The 21,966-nt window shown below is 37.6% G+C and overlaps 3 protein-coding genes and 1 long non-coding RNA gene across 5 annotated transcripts; 2 read left to right on the top strand and 2 right to left on the bottom strand.

The window, feature by feature from the left end:
• Positions 1 to 1,094: 1,094 nt before the first annotated feature.
• LOC124304376 (cleavage and polyadenylation specificity factor subunit 1) lies at positions 1,095 to 8,323 on the top strand. The gene is made up of 21 exons (XM_046762482.1): positions 1,095 to 1,263; positions 1,333 to 1,547; positions 1,632 to 1,942; positions 2,026 to 2,276; positions 2,364 to 2,545; positions 2,638 to 3,036; positions 3,130 to 3,303; positions 3,761 to 3,898; positions 3,999 to 4,148; positions 4,232 to 4,393; positions 4,520 to 4,755; positions 4,850 to 5,060; positions 5,148 to 5,314; positions 5,498 to 5,741; positions 5,824 to 6,009; positions 6,089 to 6,337; positions 6,438 to 6,590; positions 6,672 to 6,848; positions 6,943 to 7,216; positions 7,353 to 7,482; positions 7,606 to 8,323. Exons 1-21 carry the CDS (start codon positions 1,095 to 1,097, stop codon positions 7,790 to 7,792), a joined length of 4,365 nt encoding a protein of 1,454 aa, XP_046618438.1. The 3' UTR covers positions 7,793 to 8,323.
• Positions 1,445 to 9,093, bottom strand: LOC124304395 (uncharacterized). The gene is made up of 5 exons (XR_006908166.1): positions 8,793 to 9,093; positions 4,580 to 4,736; positions 4,213 to 4,427; positions 1,660 to 2,570; positions 1,445 to 1,581 (listed from the first exon to the last, which is right to left on the bottom strand). It is a non-coding gene; the product is annotated as an uncharacterized LOC124304395 (long non-coding RNA).
• A 152-nt stretch (positions 9,094 to 9,245) lies between these two features.
• Positions 9,246 to 19,258, top strand: LOC124306486 (nuclear pore membrane glycoprotein 210). The gene is made up of 15 exons (XM_046767268.1): positions 9,246 to 9,607; positions 9,845 to 10,116; positions 10,467 to 10,690; positions 10,958 to 11,098; positions 11,212 to 11,510; positions 11,678 to 11,968; positions 12,073 to 14,842; positions 14,940 to 15,275; positions 15,420 to 15,638; positions 15,805 to 16,060; positions 16,158 to 16,399; positions 16,491 to 16,643; positions 17,772 to 17,898; positions 18,004 to 18,060; positions 18,236 to 19,258. The coding sequence occupies exons 1-15, from the start codon at positions 9,420 to 9,422 to the stop codon at positions 18,430 to 18,432; spliced, it is 5,772 nt and encodes a 1,923-aa protein (XP_046623224.1). The 5' UTR covers positions 9,246 to 9,419; the 3' UTR covers positions 18,433 to 19,258.
• Positions 19,259 to 19,266: 8 nt separating this feature from the next.
• LOC124306488 (mediator of RNA polymerase II transcription subunit 8) lies at positions 19,267 to 21,478 on the bottom strand. Of its 2 annotated transcripts, XM_046767272.1 has the most exons (6): positions 20,966 to 21,478; positions 20,638 to 20,883; positions 20,336 to 20,344; positions 19,944 to 20,114; positions 19,718 to 19,826; positions 19,267 to 19,536 (listed from the first exon to the last, which is right to left on the bottom strand). In XM_046767272.1, exons 1-6 carry the CDS (start codon positions 21,128 to 21,130, stop codon positions 19,457 to 19,459), a joined length of 780 nt encoding a protein of 259 aa, XP_046623228.1. In that variant the 5' UTR covers positions 21,131 to 21,478; the 3' UTR covers positions 19,267 to 19,456. The 2 variants fall into 2 exon arrangements, with proteins under 2 accessions (XP_046623228.1, XP_046623229.1); XM_046767273.1 differs by lacking the exon at positions 20,336 to 20,344 and having other exon boundaries at positions 20,966 to 21,465.
• Between the last annotated feature and the right edge of the window lie 488 nt (positions 21,479 to 21,966).

Below are 21,966 nucleotides of genomic sequence, written 5' to 3' on the forward strand. Positions count from 1 at the left end.
ACAGAAAACTTCCTACAAGTTGTTAGATTGTGTTTGTTACATTTACCTGATACTGGCATTACTCTATTAGAATAATACATACGCTCCCATCAGATGGACTCTTTCGACGTGTTATAGCCACGCATGGAGTTTCTCTTCTAACTGTATCCTATGGACAGTCTTCGTCATGCTGGCGAGACTGAGAAAACCATCAGACAGGATATGATATCTCTCTCATCCGCACCGTGATTGCCTACTACAGATCAGGGGGAGTTCACTCTTTACCCCCACTCCAAGCAATTTTGGCAGGCTGCAGGAGTATGGCGCGACAAGTTACGAAAACAAAATTCTACTAGATGTGAATATTTTAGAGTGGTAGAACTGCTAATAATAATAATGTGCACATGTGCAGCCGGAAAATAATATTCCGCCATTCTTGTATCCTATGTTACTGCGATTACATGTGTAAACATTGGTTATCTTGAATTTTTTTGTGATTTCGAGCATTATTTGTCATTTACTATTTATTATTGATTTGTTATTTTTATTTAAAATTATTTATTTTTGGAGCTGACTTTTATTGCTATTTAACTATTTACAACTGCAATTTTTAAAATCATATTCTCTTTCATTTAAACTTCTGCGCTTAAATTTTCTCCAATCGCACTCGGTAGAGGGCGCTCTTAACATCCTAAGTAATGCTGACATGTTACTATACTCTAGCAAGAAATAACTATAGAAATATAGTAACTGCGAATTTTTCAATATTGTGTTGCTACAGTGTACTCCTGCAGCCTGCCAAAATTCGGTCCCATCTAAAAGCATTGAGTGAACTCCCCCTGCTACAGATATATAACCACCAACTATGGCGTAGGTGAAGTTATTGCGGTTTTAGGCGAATCAACCGCCGTAACAGCTAGAGGTCAATTCTATCAAATTAATCAACGTAGCGGAAAATTGATGTTGTAATGTCTAGAAGCAATAAAACCGTGTCAAATCGATAAGTCAAAGTCATTGAATTGTTTAATCCGTGAGCCGGCGATCGCTATAACCTCAATGTTTCATTGTTGTTAATCTGACTTTCCCCGACAATTTATCGGGACCTATGCACAGAGATGTATTCAATTTGCAAAAGCACGCACCCAGCCACGGGTGTCGAACACGCGATCACCTGCTGCTTCTTTAGTCAAACAGAAAAATGCCTCGTTGTAGCTGGAGCGAATATCATCAGAGCTTTCCGTTTGATACCAGACGTCGATGGCACCAAGAAAGAAAAATACACAGGTCGGTTCTTGCGTCAAACCTGTACTCAGTATTACAATTTATACTGAAATTTAATTCTTGTACTAACAGAATCACGACCACCAAAAATGAAACTGGAATGTCTGGCCCAATATACATTGCACGGCAACATAATGTCCATGCAGGCGGTCCGCCTTGTTGGATCCCAAAGGGATTCTCTTCTCCTGAGCTTCAGAGATGCAAAACTTTCCGTTGTTGAATACGACTTGGACACTCATGATCTCCGCACAGTATCGTTGCATTACTTCGAGGAGGAAGAAATGCGGGTGAGCAGCAGTGCTCTTGACTCTTTGGCTTTAACTTATCATATAAACACTTTAAACAATGACTTATAATTTTGATTGGCATAGGATGGCTGGACAAATCATCACCATATACCTATGGTCAGGGTTGATCCCGAGGGACGATGCGCAGTCATGCTTGTTTACGGTAGGAAATTGGTAGTTCTTCCCTTTCGCAAGGATCCGATTATCGATGATGGAGATCTGCTTGAGGCCCCCAAGACATCATCATCGCATAAAACTCCAATCTTGTCTTCGTACATGATTGTTCTGAAAACGCTAGAGGAAAAAATGGACAACATAATAGACTTGCAATTTTTGCACGGATATTATGAGCCAACTCTGTTGATCCTTTATGAACCAGTCAGGACGTTTGCAGGGTATGCAACTGATCTAGTGTTAATATAAGTGTACAGATTCCTGTCAGACATAAAATTTGACTTAACATTGAATTTCTGTTCAGGCGTATCGCGGTCAGGCAAGATACCTGCGCTATGGTTGCAATATCCTTAAACATCCAACAGAAAGTTCATCCAATTATTTGGTCAGTATCAAATCTGCCTTTTGACTGCTGCCAGGCAGTTGCTGTGAGAAAACCACTTGGTGGAACTCTCATCATGGCTGTAAATTCTCTGATTTATCTTAATCAGAGTATCCCGCCATACGGTGTATCACTGAATAGTATGGCAGAAACCAGCACCAACTTTCCGCTCAGTTAGTATCTGGTTTAATGCTCAGCCGCTTAGTTGTCAAACTTCTCCTTATTTTGAAAGTTGTACTATGTTTTGTTCCTGTTTACAGAGCCTCAGGAGGGCGTTAAAATGAGCTTGGAAGGTGCCCAGGTGGCATTCATATCCTCTGATCGTTTGGTCATATCATTGAAGAGCGGTGAATTGTATGTTCTGTCCCTTTTCGCGGACAGCATGCGATCTGTTCGTGGTTTTCATTTTGACAAGGCTGCTGCCAGTGTGTTAACGTCATGCGTAAGTTATGCCTAAGCATCAAAGGCTGAAAAACAATCTTGTGTTAGCACTGATCTGTTTCACCCACAAAATAATTGCTTATAATTCTGCAGGTCTGCACATATGAAGATAATTATCTGTTTCTTGGTTCTCGGCTTGGAAATTCTCTATTGTTGAGGTTCACGGAGAAAGAGCCTGAGAACCCTACAACAACAATAACGACCATTCAAAGAGAGGAGGTAACTCTGGACACTGATGACGAAAACCGTGTCAGTGGAAATGATAATGAAAGTAAAGATCGTAATGTTCACGATGATACCGATGAACTCAATGACGACCGTGATGATAATAATGAGGAAAATAGTGGTGAGACACCTGCTAAGAAATTGAAACAAGACTATCTTGGTGATTGGATGGCATCCGATGTATTAGATATCAAAGATCCTGAAGAGCTTGAAGTTTATGGTAGTGAAATGCAAGCTTCTATGCAAATAACATCATACATTTTCGAGGTATGCATCAGTAGATAACAATTTCCTTGGACGTTGAGAGAGTGATCAATCCGATAATATTTACATCGATGGTATCATATAATTTATTTTCAGGTGTGCGACAGTTTATTGAATATAGGACCTTGTGGAAATATATCGATGGGAGAGCCTGCCTTTTTATCTGAAGAATTCTCCCACAATCAAGATCCTGACGTTGAACTAGTCACGACTTCAGGATACGGCAAAAATGGAGCTCTCTGTGTTCTGCAACGTTCTGTCCGACCTCAAGTAAGCAATACTTTCTCAGATATCAGTTACCGTATTGTTTCGAATATAAGTTGAGAACGATTTTTAAGAGTCATGTCAGCAACAAAAAACCTCGACTTATATTTGGAATAATACTACAATACAATGACTTTAATATTTTGAAATCTAAGGTTAAATTAGTGGATAAATGTTGTGATAATGAGTCCATTAACCTTGCATCTGGTCGTTCTGTCTAGTCTTGGTAGCAGTACTCAGCCTTATCAAGTTGAAACCTATGAATTTATGCATTTTATTACTTATGTAACTTTGCGAAAATCGGCCTCTTATATTATATGCATTCTTAAATAGGGCTACGAGCCCGTTTATCTAATGAAATAAAAATCAAATATAATATGGTATATGGGTAATTGTTTCCTAAGTTTTTTAAGATCAATCTTTAAAAATAACTGTAGTAAGATGATACACTAATCATTTCAAGGTTGTCACTACTTTTGAACTACCTGGGTGCGAAGATATGTGGACTGTGATAGGAGCCGTTAATAACGACGAACAAGCTAAAGCTGAAGCGGATGGAACGCATGCTTTTTTGATTTTAAGTCACGAAGATTCTACAATGGTACCGATACAAATTTCGCTTTGAAACGGAGAAAACGTTGCTGCAATATTTCTCCAATTGCTCCTACTGATACACACTCTTTTGTACTCTTCTTCCTTAGATTTTGCAAACTGGCCAAGAAATCAATGAAGTGGATCATAGCGGCTTCAGTACTCAAGGCACAACAATATTTGCTGGAAATCTTGGGGCAAATAAATACATTGTTCAAGTCACACAATTGGGTGTTAGACTAATGCAGGGACTGGAACAGGTTACATTAATTTCAAACCTAATTACGACTGCTAAAGACGTATCAACAATGACTAGATCATTACCAGCAAACTTTTGTCACAGATTCAACATATACCCATCGATCTGGGTTGTCCTATTGTACACGCCAGCTGTGCTGATCCATATGTCACACTTCTCTCAGAAGATGGTCAAGTGATGCTGTTAACGCTCAGAGAAACCAGAGGTGCTGCCCGACTGCATATTCATCCTGCTAATCTTCTCTTTGTAAGTCGAAAATACATTGTCACAGTCGAGTTAGCTAAGAAAAAGAAGATACTGCAGGATAATGAAACCTGGCTTTAAGTCATTCAATGATTCTGATAGTAGAATAATCTGAATGCTTTTCCACAGAGACCACAAGTCGATACCCTTTGTGCGTACAGAGACGTTAGTGGCATATTCACAACCCACCATCCTGACGATACCGATGACGCTGGTTCCAGGGAAGAAAAAGTAATTGAAGAGCCTATCCTTGCTGGAAGCGTTGATGATGAAGACGATTTGCTGTACGGTGACGCTCCTGCGTTTCAAATGCCGATTCCTCCTCGTACCAAAACTCAAGATGGAACTAACAAAAAATCTCCATGGTAATTAGTCAACATTGTCCATCGTGAAGTTCTTGTAGTAAGAATTTATGTTAGTTCAATTTAATCTATTCAATGGCTAATGGATGTTATTTAGGTGGCAAAAGTCCCTTCAAGAAGTAAAACCCACATATTGGCTACTGATTTATCGAGACAGCGGTACTCTAGAAATTTATTCTCTCCCGGAACTAAGATTATGTTATCTTATTCGTAATTTTGGATATGGACAATACGTTTTACACGATAGCATGGAATCTACAACACTGCAAATGTCCCAAACGAATGAAATTCCTTGTCCTGAGATGCAGGTATATACTCGTAGCTCTAGATCATTTTTTCAACCGCAGGAAGATCAATTGCAATGCGTAACAATAGATATAAATTTTATTATTTAGGTTCGCGAAATTCTCATGGTTTCACTTGGTCATCATGGGAGCAGGCCTATGTTACTCGTTAGGATGGATTCGGAAATACAAATCTATCAAGCATACAGGTATCCCAAAGGACACTTAAAGCTGCGGTTCAAAAAATTAGAACATTCCATGATACCAGGCCAGATAAGGTGGGTTCTTATTTCTTCGGTCATTTCAAATCTAATTTTTTGTAAGTGTTTGAAAATAATAATAATAATAATAATAATAATCCGGCTTGACCCTGTACATTTATGCTTGTACTTCAGGAACTTTACTCTTAATTCATAAATTTAGAGAAATTAAGGTAAAGAATATTTGACCCCGGTTTTTAGGCCAAATCCCAAGAAGGAAAGTGAACCTAACATAAGCACAACTAGAGTCTGCATGATGCGCTACTTCAGCAATATCGCTGGATACAACGGAGTGTTTATCTGTGGTGGATACCCACATTGGGTATTTCTTACAGGAAGAGGTGAATTGCGAGCACACCCTATGGGTATTGACGGAGCCATAACATCATTTGCTCCATTCAATAATGTCAACTGCCCACAAGGCTTTCTTTACTTCAATGGGAAGGTGGGGCAATTTCTTTTCAGATTATCGAACTGTAGGTAGCAAACAAAAGTTTTGCAAGTATTATGAATTATAAAAATTTCAGGAGGAGCTGAGGATTTGTGTTTTGCCCACCCATTTGTCATACGACGCTCCTTGGCCAGTGAGAAAAGTTCCGCTACGCTGTACTCCACATTTTGTCACTTATCATCTTGAGAGTAAAACGTATTGCGTCATAACAAGTATAGCAGAACCTTTGAAGAGTTATTACAAATTCAATGGTGAAGACAAGGTAATTACTATCCATGCTAATTTTTCATTGTACACTAGAGCAATGTGATTAACAATAATGAGAAATAATTATCGCTCAGGAATATACAGAGGAAGAGCGTGATGAACGTTTCCTATACCCGGCTCAAGACCAGTTCAGCATAGTTTTATTTTCCCCCGTTTCTTGGGAGACGATTCCTAATACCAAAATAGAACTGGATCAATGGGAACACGTTACTTGTCTGAAAAATGTTTCACTAGCTTATGAAGGGACAAGATCTGGTCTAAAGGGTTACATTGTACTTGGAACCAACTACAACTATGGTGAAGATATAACCAGCAGGGGAAGGGTAAGAAAGAGAATGTCTCAAAAAAAAGATTTCACTTCAATTCTTCAGGTGCTGAAGCAATTCTGAATAATTAGTATTAATTGTGTCATTAATTTAACAGATACTTATATTTGATATTATCGAAGTCGTGCCAGAGCCGGGACAGCCCCTGACAAAGAATCGATTTAAACAAATTTATGCGAAGGAACAAAAGGGTCCAATTACGGCTATAACTCAAGTTTCAGGCTTTTTAGTATCAGCTGTTGGACAAAAGGTGAGCTGAGGCCACGCTTTGCCAACGAATTATTAAACTACACAAATTTAACTATGATCGTTCTATCAATTTCGTTTACAGATTTACATATGGCAACTCAAAGACAATGACTTGGTTGGGGTTGCCTTCATTGATACGCAAATATACATTCATCAAATGCTAAGCATTAAGAGTTTGATACTCGTTGCCGACGTTTACAAATCTATCAGTTTGTTGAGATTTCAAGAAGAATACAGAACATTGTCCCTTGTCAGCAGAGTAAGTTACTACATTCCCATAATTGCTAAGAACCTAAGTAAAAACTGTTGCCAGTATGTATTTTATTCGCATATTTTCTACATTACAATTCCAGGATTTTAGACCAGCAGAAGTTTACACAATAGAATATTTGATTGACAATAACAACTTGGGTTTTTTTGTTGCTGATGGTGAAAACAACTTGGCATTATTTATGTATCAGCCAGAGTCTAGAGAAAGTCTTGGAGGTCAAAAATTGATTAGAAAAGCTGATTTCCATTTAGGGCAAAAGGTCAATACCTTCTTTCGTATAAGATGCAAACTTGATAATCCAGGCAATGATCGAAAGCATTTCAGTGGAGCTGACAGAAGACATATTACTATGTATGGTGAGTAAGTCCAAGGCACCCGTAATCACGATTTTCTATATTTTTGAGGGTCAAAATATAGATTACGAATTTATTTATTTTTTATCAACATCGTTTGGGGTAACATTTTAGTCCATTCAACATTTTTTTCTATCAGCTACCCTAGATGGGAGTTTGGGCTATGTACTTCCGGTACCAGAAAAAACTTATCGACGACTGCTGATGTTACAAAATGTTCTCGTTTCTCACATTTCACATACAGCAGGATTAAACCCCAAAGCTTACAGGTAGATAAAGTTTAATGATTGTTAAACCAGGACTGAAATCGTATTGATGATTCATGTTTCACTCACAAACGGTCAGGTACACGTAATCAGTAAGTAATAAGTTATCTATTCGGCTTTTTGCAGAACATATAAAAGCTACGTCAGAATGCAAGGAAATCCTGCCAGAGGTATTATCGACGGTGACTTGGTTTGGAAATATCTCTTCTTACCCAACAATGAGAAGGTAGACGTTGCTAAAAAAATAGGTACACGAGTACAGGAAATAATTGAGGATATCACAGATATTGATCGTCAAACTGGTCACTTTTGAGAAGAGGACTGAGCTCTTGGAATAATTGTAAAAAAATGCCAAGATATTAGAAATAGCACTACAAGATGTTTTGCAAGCAGATCCCTATAATGCAATATAATGGACTGTTACATGAAACACTGTTCGCACATTCCATTGTCATGTATACGAATATTGACAATGAGTATGAACTGTATAAGTACAGTGAATCACTATCCTGCAATACATAAAATTGAGCTTCGTTTCCTTCGACTTGAAAAGTTGGTTGTTCAACAACATTCTGCGACTTAATTGAATTCACACATTGCTCACAGTTAAGATTTGTATCTAATCGACAAGATATTTAACATTAAAGGCACCAACTCGATCCAATCATGAATTAGTTAGAATATATTTGATCCGACGCTGTTGATACATTTTTAAAAGCATGTGTATATTCAGTAATATTAGCTCGAATTTGCTACCAGCAATGTATTAAACGTGAGCGACGATACCATAATATATGTACAAACTACATTCTACGGAATCAATAAATGACTGGTTATTATTTTATTATTCCTGTGTAAATTCTATTTCATACTTCCGCCATTCAAACTACGGGACCAAGTGTACCGAATGTAACCCACCAATTTCAATAGATTTTTTTTCACAACAATTATATAGCACATAGTGGTGAAAAGCAATATCATTGGCTACTTCCATTAGGTCCAACCAAGAATAAGAAAGTACAGCAACGAAGTAAGAGTTTTACTTGGTCTACCTTAGAATTGTAGGGTATTAAGTTCACATTTGAAAGGTACTACATTCAGTCAAAAAGTGCAGAGAATAAACTCCAAGTACAGATTATATCATACGAGCTGGATTAGTTGATTATGTCTATTATCAGAGTAGCGGAAAATCAATGCGCTACGCAGCTGCGACCTCGATTTCGAAAACGAAGAAATGTGAGGAAACAATTGTGTGTTACAATAAACACTAAGAAAAAAAATTCTAGTAATAGTTAATGGCTAGCAAAACTTACCCATCATCAAATGTCCAGAGTGTATATTCAAATCTACAGATCGACAGAAGATTTTTCACGTCTATCACAAGTGCTTTTTCCAAACAATATATTGGTGTCACCAAGCCCGTTCAATTATAAATTCAAGTTTATTGCGGATTGAAAGAAGTTATTGATTTCTTAGGAAGTACAAGTCCAATAACCAATCACTGTATGACCACTTTCATGCGAAATCATTAATTTTACTTGTTAAAAAACTTTTCAACTTTAGGCTCACCGCACAATTGAACAAACCGCGAGCGGACAGGAGCGCGTTCTACCTTAACGACTTTCCAAGGCCTACTAACGTTGGAATCGCTCGCCGAGTCGGACTAACGTGTCGAGACGTACACTAGCGCCACTCGGTGAAATTCGGAAGTTCTGGCACATTTGAATGATTTCAACAGTTATTTCACTCGTACAGCACACCCATCTGTGAAAATTAATCATCTAAGGCCAACGATTAAACAAATACAGATGCAAAAACGCTGAGGCCCGCGGAGCCCGCGCAATACCAAAATTAATTTCGCATGCGGTCGAAGGATATAACCCTATAAGTGTTGTGGGATATAACACTATACATGTCACACATGCCCGGCAGGGCGGTAGATGATAATGGCGAAATTGTATAATTTGTACGATAAATACTTGCTAGTTATACTGTGTGCTGTGATAACTTTATTATCAATATGTGTAAATACTCAGCGACTAAACGTACCGAGAGTTCTTTTACCTATTTTCAACGATTTTCCCACCAATTTCACCCTTGAGGTTACCGAAGGCGGGTGCTACAAATGGCAAGTTTCAATTCAAAATTGATGTATTTCGAAGACAATTTAGATTACGTATCGAATACCTTTTCCGCTCTAACTTATAATTCGAATATAGTGTACCTGGTCATCCTGAATTTCTTTCAAATGAGTCAACTATTACCTTTGATCTGTAACCTCATTTTCGGTGTTCGTTTTTTTCATACATGAATTATTCAGACATGACTTGCTAGGTCTACCAAATAAGTGAAATATTGTTTCCAGGTCGTCATCCCGTACCGATTTGATCAGATTAGTTCCACTCAATGAAAATTTCGACAAAACATGCTCGTCTGCCGTATTGGTACAGACTGTCACCAAGGATTCGACACGCAACACTGCCATAGTATTAGCCGAAGATGTTACCACAGGCCAATTCCTGAGGTGTGATGTTATTGTAGATGCCATTTTCGCATTCAATCTAGTCACAACAACCCGGGAATTGTTCATTGAAGAAGCACCAGAAGTCTTTGAGGTCCGAGCAAACGATGAACAGGGTAGGAATAAATAATTTAACCGCATTTTCCTCTTGTGAATATATCGCAAATACGTGCTCTGCTTATCAGACAAAGCTGAAAATAGCAGCTGAAATTAGCAACCAAACGTTCTGTTCATTCAAATAAGGTAATGAAGTCCGAAAATCAAAATTTTATAAAATACCTTGAACCCCCCATACTTGTATAGAATTATGAGGATAAAAGTGAAATGCATTTTCTGATTTCCAAAAAATTGAACACGTTTGGCTGCTAACTCTAACTTCAACTTCATGCTTGTTAGTCAGTATCACGGCGTAACGCTTCATGCACTTGGTAAAGCTTTTCAATCCTTGTGTTTTATACTTTCAAAGGCAACGAATTCACAACACTGGCTGGTGTCGAATTCATGTGGACAATTGGGAATGTGGACAAACATAGATCGCAGATAGATAGTAAACCGCTCAACAATGTCCTAAGGTTTATGACCTTTCAGGAATCGCCATATGAAACCCCACCAACAGTCGTCGAATTAGACTCTGTTGGGCGAAAAGGGCACATGACTCTTTTGGAGGGAATCAGAACTGGCTCTGCCAAGGTTTGTGGTATATTCTTCATTTAGAACTAAGAAGGTCTAGCCTTGTAAGATGATGTTTAAGTACTTGTTCCATTCAGTAGACTGAAATGGAAACCGTAATCTAAAACTTGAATTATTGAAATTTTAATTTGTATAAGAAAGCACATTAGGAAGTTATAAAAAATTGAATTCACTGAATATATTTTTATGAGAGATTATATCTGACTACATTTTAATAACTCTTGACTTTGATTAACTTGTTGACAAGATTTCATAAATATGTTTCAGGTCTCAGTAAAATTGTCTCACCCTGAGTATACTCATGTACCCCCCATTGAAGTGGAATTGATTGTTGTTGCAAATCTGATCATCATACCAAGTGATGTAACTATGATGGCCTATGACAGCTTTAATTACAGAATCATGCAGGTATTCAGCTTTTCCTGTAAATTGGAGTAAGCATATAAATATTTTTCCCTTTTCTCCTAGATTCTTGAAAAATTAACTCATAAAATCATTCTACAGTGTCTCCCATATTTCAGATGCATCAAGGACGGCTGGAAGAGATCAACCTACCATCCAGCCAATACTATTTGGAGGCTGAAAATCCTGATATCCTGAAGATAAATAATGATTGTGGCAGCGCCTATGCCATCGGACGTGGGAAAACTAAGGTTCTATTGTATGACAGAAACGTTGATGAGGAATATGGTATAGTTCTCCCATCTGCAACAGTCAATATAAACGAGCCTGCCTACATCACTCTGACAGTCCTACCACATAGGAATTGGGGCCTCATTTTGGGCCATACACATGAGATTGTTGCAGAAATATATGATAAGTGAGTATTTCAATTCATTGTCATTGGAGTATCCAACTGGTCAGTTAAAACTTTTAATATTGTGAATTTCTACGGAATTATTAAATTCGTAGTTTAGAATCCCACGAAAAACGGAAATATGGGAAATTTGTTTTATTGTCAATTTGAGCGCTCCGTTTATGTCATAGCAAGGACCGCAAGTACCACATAGGGGAAGGTGTCGAGGTCAATGTACAGATTGATGAGAAATACCTGAATGTGGGTTCAAGGACCCAGAATGGTACCCATGTAGTCGCCACACCCATAGCTATGGGTACGACGATAGTAGAGGCCAGTTTAATCGCCATTATAAGCAGCCAGGGAAAGCGGATGAATTTAATGCCCCGGCTCACAACAAGAGCTGAACTCTCGATACATTCACAGGTTATAGTTGTTCCTAAAGCTTTGGCTGTACCCTGGGATCCGCGGAGTAAAGTGAGGTATGTTCTGTAAAATGCACACAAACAGATTGATAGTGCATTATAAATAATGCATTACAAATAGGTAATTAAACTTTGTGAAAGTATGAAACTAATTATTACAGGTCGGAAACTACCTTAAAAGCGAGCGGAGGAGACGGTGCTTATATTTGGGCAAGTCAGCATCCTAACGTTGCCTCAGTATCTCAAAACGGCATAGTTGGAGTTTTGAGAAAGGGCTCTGCGAAAATTATTGTGTCAATGGCACGAAACCCGCATAATAGGGATGAAACAAGGATACATGTCTTGACGCCAGTACGGTTAGAAATAATTGATTACAATATGGAGGCTGCAGTTGGAGAATCTATCCATATTCATGTGGCGATGTATGGCGAAATGAAGAAGGAAGGAACGGATGAAGTGTATGAAATACCATTCAACGATTGCCGCGACATACCCCTTGACGTTTACATTCCAGATGGTAACTTTGTGTATAATAATAGTGAGACAGTTGAGTCTATTGGCATAGCCTGCACGACACTTCGTGTCGTTGGCCTTGATGTCGGCATGTCTAGCGTCACAGTTGCATACAACAATAATGGTGGACAATATTTGATGGACAATGTAAACATATCGGCATACAAGCCCCTCACTGCCTTGCATCCGTCAACTGGTGATGCCCTACTCGCTGTAGGGTCATCACGACGACTAGTATTCAAAGGTGGACCACTGCCGTGGTTTGATAAAAATCAGGGTTACACAAGAGAAATAAAAATCTCAAACCTAGGTGTATTAAGATGGAAGGAAGAAGAGTATATATTCGATGTAAGTTCTGATGTTTACGTGTACAAAATAATGTGCGAAGCACTTGGCGATGTCACAGTTACACTCACGATTTCAAATATCCCGGTATTGTCAAACTGTCGCCAAACTGAAGCATCCGCGTCGGTTCTAGTCACCTGTGGCAAACCGAGAAACATTTACCTGGTACCGGAATTTAAGGATAGCGAGAAGTGTCCAAAAAGTCAAAGTACCGACCATATCATGGCGCGTAGTGGAGAGGATTTTGAGCTGACGGTGATTGTAAAGGATGAGGATGGTAGAACTTTTGACAATGCAACGAGTTTGAATGTCGAATGGGCTTTGAACCCTGTTGAGTATGGCAGTGTGGAAAAAGTATCTGGTATTATGGAAGAGACATATTGGGATATGAATGTTATATTACCAAACAGACACTATCAACGTATTTTGCCAAAACAGCATACTGGCATGTTACAGATACATGCCAGGGTGACAGGGTATCAGAAACGCGCACTAGGAAAATTGGGAATTGTGCCAGAACGGCCGCCATTTCCCACCCTAACAGAAAGGGGGTCCGTAGAAACTCCAGTCATCAAAAAGTCTATAAATGTGACTCTGGTAAACCATACGGTTATAACTCCAAACAATTTGAAGGTTCTTCTTGATCCAATTGGAAAGTATCACATGCAGGTCAGCCAAGGATCAGGTTTCTATGATCTTAATTTAAGCTCCAAGGATATTGCCAATGTGGATTATGTCGCACCTACCAAGACAATAACCATTGTCCCCCGAAATTCAGGTATACTGCACATTGCTCTCGTTGATCTTTGCTTACCGTCAAAGCCTGCTGAAGCTGTCATTGAGGTGCAACAACTCGGAGGCATAAAAGTCGAGGTGATAGACAAAGTTGAAATAGACAAATGCATTGTTGCAACTCTCACATTATATGATACAAATGGTCGTACAATGGAGCTACCCTCGATTGAAGCTATTAGTATAGGTGCAGAAATAGATAATGGGCGAATTGAAGTTATACGTTTGCCAAACAGCGATCAAGGAAACCCTCCCTATCATGAAATTTTGTATAAGGTTCGTGGAATTAAAGAAGGCGAATCTCAATTATCTTTTGAAAGCGGTAAAGATGAGGAAAAAGTCCACAGTGAGCCAATCACTATTCAAGTTTTTCTACCACTCAAAATTATACCAAAAAACGTGACAATCCTTGTAGGAACATTGTATCAACTTTCGACCATTGGTGGACCGTCCAATGCAGAGATTGAATTTGTTAGTAATGATGATAGCACTCTGGGTGTTAGCGAAGATGGCGTGTTGGATGGTAAATTATTTGGTACAGGAGTTATATCTGCAAGTGCAGTTGGGCTTACCCCGAATGGTAAACGTGTTGTGTATTCAAAGGATAGCATAGGGGTTCAAGTTGTTCCTTTGGAAGGTGTTAAAATCACGGCGCCGACAACCAGAATAAAAATTGGAGCTACCATTCCAGTATGGGCTTTTGGTATTCCAGACCAACTTACACCCCTTGTAATAGGTTCGATGAAAACACCGATGAGATTCCTGTGGTCTACGAGTGGACAACCAGGGATAATAAAACTGAAAAACATGTATGAAGGGACTGGTATTAATATTGGATATGAAAATGAAGCATGTGTACGAGTGGAAGGCTTACAGCCTGGAATAGCTACAATTCACCTCAATGTTACAACATCATGCGAGACATTTGCAAAATGTGACAAAGATACAACATTTGTGGCATTCTTGAAGATTGAAATATTCCAAGAGCTTCATTTGGTCGGTGTAGAGGACGGGTATGGAAGGCCAGTTATACTGATGACACCAAATTCAGCTTTTCAATTGCAAACGAATCATGACAAGTACAGTTTAAGTTACAAAATTTTGCCACCTGGAAGCTCTGGTGAAACGGAGGATTCAAAAGCTTTGATATTGACAAATAAGAATGTAACCATTGACAAAAATGGCATGATCACATCAGGCGAAACGTTTGGAAAAACTATACTATCAATCACAAGTACTGAGGCTTATGGGTTGAAGCAAACGTTGATGGTTGTTGTTGAGGTAGGTTGAATAATGAATATTTCTTCGTACGCATAATCATCAATATAACTAAACAAATATTATTCTCGAAAATATATACCTGATCTGTTTTTGTTAGGTCAAACCGATCCATTACATGATGCTTGAGCTAAAATCGATCATGCGTGTGAGATCGGGTGAAGAACTCTATTCCCTACCCAGAGGTATGACGCTGGATTATACTGTAGGGTATTACGACAATGTCGGATCTAAGTTTAACGCTGGTCAAACGAAATTGTCTATATGGACAAACCGTGCTAATTTAGCCTCATTTAGTATGGGATCAGAGAACACAGTTTCTGTCCAATTTACAAGAAGTGGACATATGGTTACTAAAGTTTATAATGAAAAACAGCCAACTGGAATGTTCGACTATGTAAATATGGTGATTGGAGACATCGTTTTCCCTTCAAAGGTTTGTAGTGTTTGCAAGAAAAAATGTGTGGAAACATTTCACCAACACATAACGTATCAGCACAATTCTATATTCTCTGTGTATCTCGATACTTATGTGAGAGGTTTTAAGTAAATTTATGTGAGCATATATCATCAAACACAGATGACATTAACGGTTGGTGATATAATATGCTTCTCCATGCCACTACTGTCGAATGATGGGGACCCTGGTTATTGGCAATCCTCAAACCCAGAACTATTGACTATTGATTCCTTGAGTGGTATAGGCAGAGCTCTGAGCCCAGGACGCATACATGTCAAGCATAGTTTGGCTGCTCTTATCCGTGATGAGATTCAACTCGACATTCAACCAATTTCTAAGGTGAGTTTAAGCTATAGTAATAATATATGAATATGTAGGTACATGCATGGTATAGCCTGGGTATAGAAATTGCTAAATTCTTCCATAGTATGACTGGTTACGACTATGATTATGTTATGACAGTGTCACTAACATAAAATTTTTGAACACTGTACTTACTATGCAGATAAAATTCGTCCTGCCGATGGGTACAAACATGACAGGAACGGAGGTGTTGGGGGTTCCATTGATTTTGGAAAGTGCCAACGACTGTAACAAGCAGCAGAATATATTGGCGCGAGGCAAAGGTGGCTGTCGTTTACATCACAACTATGCTCCGAATGCATTCCCTTTTACTTGTACTGTTCAATTTACTGGGACCATTCCTTCTATTGACATCAAAGATATATTCCTCAGTAAACCAAGATTTAACATCGTAACAGGTAAAGTCCTATACTAGGAAAATTCCATCGCAGATTCCGTATACATATTTCAAATCCGACTGATATCGCATTTATAACATTATGTCGGTTCTTACAGGTTTTTACTACTGTGACGTAATTTCTTTGGGTTCCCCCTCGAAGACAACTAGCACACTAGATATTTCGCTTAAAATTGGGGCCCAAAGTCGCGAAATCGTGGCTACGCCAGTGGTCGTACCATATTTGCCAGCTATCTATGTTCCTGTGACAGAAATTATATTCGCAGTAACACCGACGTCGTCCACTCCATCAGCTATTATTCAAGTACACGGAATCCCGACAGTATTGAACCAATTGGTTGTAAGTGACACACTGCATTGTTGTTCAGTCCGATTTTTCAATGTATCAGAATTTTGAAACGTTTAAAATGTGCACTTATTACTCATTATAGACCCATCTACCAGATGGTTTGGCCCTGGTAACTGGGCCACAGGGCGCCTATGGTAATGGTATACAGTTAAAAATCCGTTTAACGCATAATCACGATGAACTTCAAGGCAGCCAAGTCAGGGTAATCAGTGAAATTACAAAGCAAGACATACATGTAAGTAGCTAGCAGTATGATACGGTTACCTGATTAAATCTAAATGTATATCATTTTTTCCTATACTTACATAATTTATTTATTGTTTATTTTATTGAAACCAAATCATATAAATGATATGCAATATATGCATCACTTAGAAGCAAGATTTAACATATACTGCATCCTACTAAGGTGTGTTAGGTTTGGTTAAAATAAAAGTGAAATTAAAAAGAATAGGAAATAATAGTAACAGTACATAAACTTAAAAGTATAATTTGTATATCTGTTTGTACAAAATCAATCATATTCTTGTTTGATGAAATTATTGTTTGAAATTTTTTTCAATATTTTCTTACTATCATGCGACAAATTTTTTAAATCATCTGATAAATTATTGAAATCTAGTAAAGCTACAATGTAGGCATTTTTTTTCATTAGAGCTTTAGATGTTTGTGGTACTCTGATTGACTTATTCCTGGTAATAATTCCTAATACCTATTAGAACTTTGGTAAACAGCACAAAATTCTTTATAGTAGAACGCTAACGCTCCGACATGGAAAGTTTGGATAATATTACAATATTTATAATCTTGTCCATACTGTGTAGTGAAATTCAGGGTTATAATTCGTTTGTTATCTGCAGGTGCATATGTCCAAACAATGGTACAACCTGCTTCACTTGCATCGGAATTTCTTCTATTTATATCAATCGTTAATTGTTCTTCATTCAAATCGTTCTTGATATTGACAACTTTGATTCATGGATTTTTCAATTTTTCTGGTTCCACATCAGAATTTCGACAAATTTTTTCATATAAAACTTTAGGAGTTGCATCAACATCTGTATTGTTTTTGCATGTGATAATCATTTTTCTATTTTTCAAATCAATAGTTTTTGCTATTGGATATTGCATGTCCTTTAGTATTGATACATCTGTTTTATAAGTATCATTTTCATTCATTTTCTTCTTATTTTTAATAATGATACTAGTTACTTTTGTCATGGACGTTTTATTAAACTACATCAGTGAAGCTTATTGTGACCTCATTTTTTCCATTTTTTCAATGAGCTTATTTAGTCACTTATTTTTTCGATGATCATTTTTTTCAACATATTATCACTACTGTGTTCCTAAACAATTTCAGATACTTGTTCGAGTGTCACAGTATGATCAAGCTGCCCCAGTCAGTGGCATACATTGGTTGGATTATGCTTACTATCATAGATATACATTTGGGACCTTCGCTGCTCTTGTAATAACCTTTTTCTACAGTGAGTCTAATTTATTCTTATTTCAAGTAGTAACTTTTCAAGGCAGTTCATGCGAATGCATTATTTTGTTAATCTACATCTTTTCAAATGCATATATCTTTTCAGTCTATGGAAGTAAAATGATGAGCATCAACATCTCAGTGAAAAATAAATCCATTTTCGGTAACTACCTCAACCGCTGCTTGTAAATCGATTTAAGTATTGTAAGGCAGTCTTATACGTCAATAAAGTTTTAGTTTTTCTGCCTTAATTTACTTAAACTTACAGTTGTTCACAATACTTGTTTTGCGACTTTTTTGCTGCATGGAAAAATTAATTTTTTCTTTTTTTTCAATAGCCGAAAAGTGTCCACCGCCCATAAAGAAAACGTATACGCCAACTTCACCAAGTGGAAACAAAGTTACTAGCACTCCAAGTCCGGGGAGTGCAAACACATCGCTAAGACCTTTCTCAGCGTTTGAACCTGTATATGGAGATCCTCGGGGATTTTACACGCCTAACGCTAGGCGAAATCGATCCCTACTTAGTCCTTAGTTCTAAAGAAAAAAAAAATAAATAAAAAAAAAAGAAAACTGGTAAGGACATTCTTCAATAATTTTATAGTTCACTGGTTGTTGAGTGGTCAATTTATCAAATGATAGTTCGACAAGACTGACGAACAATGAAACTCAGACTTCATGTGTTATGCAGTGAAATTTTCCGGTAATTGATCACACATGTTAAAAAGTGAAACAATTTGATCTGACACTATTCTCAATTTTGTTTTTTCGCTTTCCTGATCTTGTCTATTAGTGATATCAAGCTATTCTAATTTTCTCACCTGGAACGTTTCTAAAAGATTTTGTCTATATCGAAAATTTTCATTGATGTAATTATTTAATTAACATTGACGCAACTTATGGGTCTGGGTTTCAACTAGTGACAATTGTTGATCAAAAGGTGACGAATATGTGACTTAATTTTATTTATAATAGACTATATTTTCATACGACAATACGCTAGAATATAATGAATGACATGTTGAGCGTCACATTCAAAATGGTTGTTGAACTATACTAAGGTCGTTTTCAAGTACGTTACGTATGTAGATGTACGTATGGTGAAAAGTAATCGAAGTGTAAATACTTTTTGAAATGTTTTTGTATCGTATTTTAAGATGTAACTCAGGTTGAAGGATATATATTATTCTTAAGGCGTTGAATAAAAGATCGTATTATAAAGCCTGTTAGATTCTCCTTCCATCTGACAAATCAATAAAGATAGATATGATATTCTGGTCAATCACTTTGTCATTGAAAAATCTTTATTTTTATCATCGTTCCTGAAATTCCCAGTATAAAGTTGATTTTAGAATGAACTGATTGTAAACGAAATATCAGCTTCAAGACAATTCACATCTTCACTCTATCCTCAATCTTTGAGTCAACGGATAAAACTTTTATAGTAGGAAACAAGGATATTTTCACCAAAAACACTATGCAATAGTGGATTTCATAGTCTTCCTCATATATGTGGCATTCAATTGAGAAAAGCGTACAAAAATCTCCCGACTAAACCTCTAGCGTCCATATGGATGAATCTGTGAAGCTGCTTTAATGTTGGTCTTGATTGCGCTTGGAGCTTTTCCCATTTGGCCCACTGCAAAACATTAAATGTACACAGTTCTTGTTAATCAGTGTGGAATTTATCCTTAAAATAATAGCAAACAAGGTAAATTTATTTATCCAAAATACTGTTTCTTTATCAGGATTTGAACTACATTCAATAATTCCAAGAGTAATTTGAAGCGTGCAATAGAAGTAATGTTTACACTGTGCACCTCCTATTTGTCCTTGCCCAGCAGCTTGTGCCTGGCCACCAGATCTCCCAGCCATTATACCCGGTGGTCCTGGACTCACTCTGGACTGAGCCATCGGTCCAGAATCAGACTACAGAAAACAATTGTTATTAGGGCGAAATATCAGTGACTATTGCATCGCTAACATGATAATAAATAAGTGCCCACTATGGATGAAATAGGTTTGTGATGAGTGATCAGTAATTACCTTAAGGCCTTTACCCATGCCAATTGCAGCAACTAAGGTGTGAGTATCTGCGGAACTGCTAGTTTGTACCTGGGCAGCTCTGGCACCAGCTTCGCCCTCCCATTCTTCTCGGGCCTTGTATGCGATGTCCCATACATGACTAACCACCTTGTTGTACTGTGCTACTTGTTTCTGAAAGTCAATTATGTTACTGTTAGTACCAACGATTTAGCGTCTGCTGGTGGTGAGTTCCAATCGCCAGATAGACCGATTACTTGGAGGACATCGAGCTGATAAAAGGTTGCCAATCACAGCTTGCGTTACCGATTTGATAATCTGCTTTATCGGTGACATCGGTCTAGAGCGAATGGAACAAAAATGAAATCTCTGACCAACTATGGTTAGTGGCTTACATTGGAATCCTACTTGTTGTTTAGTTTGCATATCAACAGAGAAATAGAATAACCTCTGTAGTTTTTGTGGTCAATGTATTATATTCTCGATACAAACTTGTCAAGATAATTTTACGAACTAGCAGCTTCCGAAAGATTCTCCGATTACACAATTGTTTTCATTAATTACACGAATATCAGCAAATATTTTTTCATGTGAAATAGAACTGTGAGCAAGGGGAGCAGAGGATCGACAAAAGCGCAAAGAAAGTCGAAACAGCAAAGAATTTGCATACATCTGTACTCAGAATGAATAAATTTACCTGTGATGCTTCGAAAGTGAGATTGGAAGCCTTGAGCTCTAGGTGATTCATCTTCTGTTCAGCCATCGGCTCCGGTTTTGTTCTCAAATAGTCTGGTACCAAATCGTGGGCGAATGTTGATATTCTACCTTCTGTCATTCGGAGCAGATCCTCATCCTTTTCCGGACTCAAGAGGAGTGGCAATATCGTGAAATTTCTCATATTTGGTGCCTTATCGTGGCCAAGAATTTTCGAAAGACTCGTCAGCTGCGGATCAACAACGTTTACGATTGTTTATTATTCGTTATCTCGGCTGAAAGTGATCATTGAAATTCAACCAACTACTTACATGACCCGAAATAATAGCGAAGTTATCGAGAAAATTTGGCCAGTTCAGCGTCTCATATTCGTGCTCCAGTTTGTAAAGCATTCCAGCGATTGCAGATTTTAGATCACTTACTCGCAGAATGATCGCCTCCAGAGCAGAGTCCAACTGTTTTTCTTCTCTTTGCATTTCTACAGAGGACTTGAACTTCGATGATCGGATTAATTATTACAATTTACCGCCGCTGTCAGCGTTTAGACGTACGTTCCTTGGTCAGAATCATTCGAATCACTGACCTGTACACTAGAATTTCCGGATAGAACAGCTGATCGTGCTTGATCGTGCTTTCGAGATGGTGTCGACATCTATGCTCAAGTAGTCGCAGCGTGGAACTAAATGTCGCTCATGCGTCAAATTTAAAGTTAGTATCTATTAGCTCCTGATTTGTATTTTCTTCTTGAGTGCAAACAACATGATTATCTATCATAAAAGTAGAATTTTCAATTCTCTTACTTATCCAAAGTTTTTTAAACCGGGACTCAGTTTTTCCCGAAGGTATCACTTATTTCAAGTTAATTTTGCGACCATTCATTACAAAAAATGTAAAATCTGTTTACTCTTGTATATCACAATAAATCGTTTTTTTTTTTTACTTTTAGAGAGCATTGACAATAATACGGAAGAATATAAAAATCTTACAAATCCGTATGATGCTGTTATAGTTCACAGTAATGTAGATGAAACTAAAACATAAGGGTTCATTTAATCTCAAATACAATATTTACTTTGTTTTTATTTTTTAAATCATATATAATCATGGGATAATAATTGTTTCCAATTACAATTGATGCAAATTTGATTAGAATAATGGTAAATTACTTGTGTTCTTGTTATCATTATTATATTATGTAGAACTATTTCAATTAATCTTTCTCTTCGTTTGTATACGCGTATATAGAGTGGTTCTCCCCGTAGAGTTTTTCAGATTAAATATATGTTGATACGCTTTGTAATTACACAAGTGA

Source organism: Neodiprion virginianus, chromosome 5 (assembly GCF_021901495.1).
Source record: "Neodiprion virginianus isolate iyNeoVirg1 chromosome 5, iyNeoVirg1.1, whole genome shotgun sequence".
Classification (NCBI taxonomy): domain Eukaryota; kingdom Metazoa; phylum Arthropoda; class Insecta; order Hymenoptera; family Diprionidae; genus Neodiprion; species Neodiprion virginianus.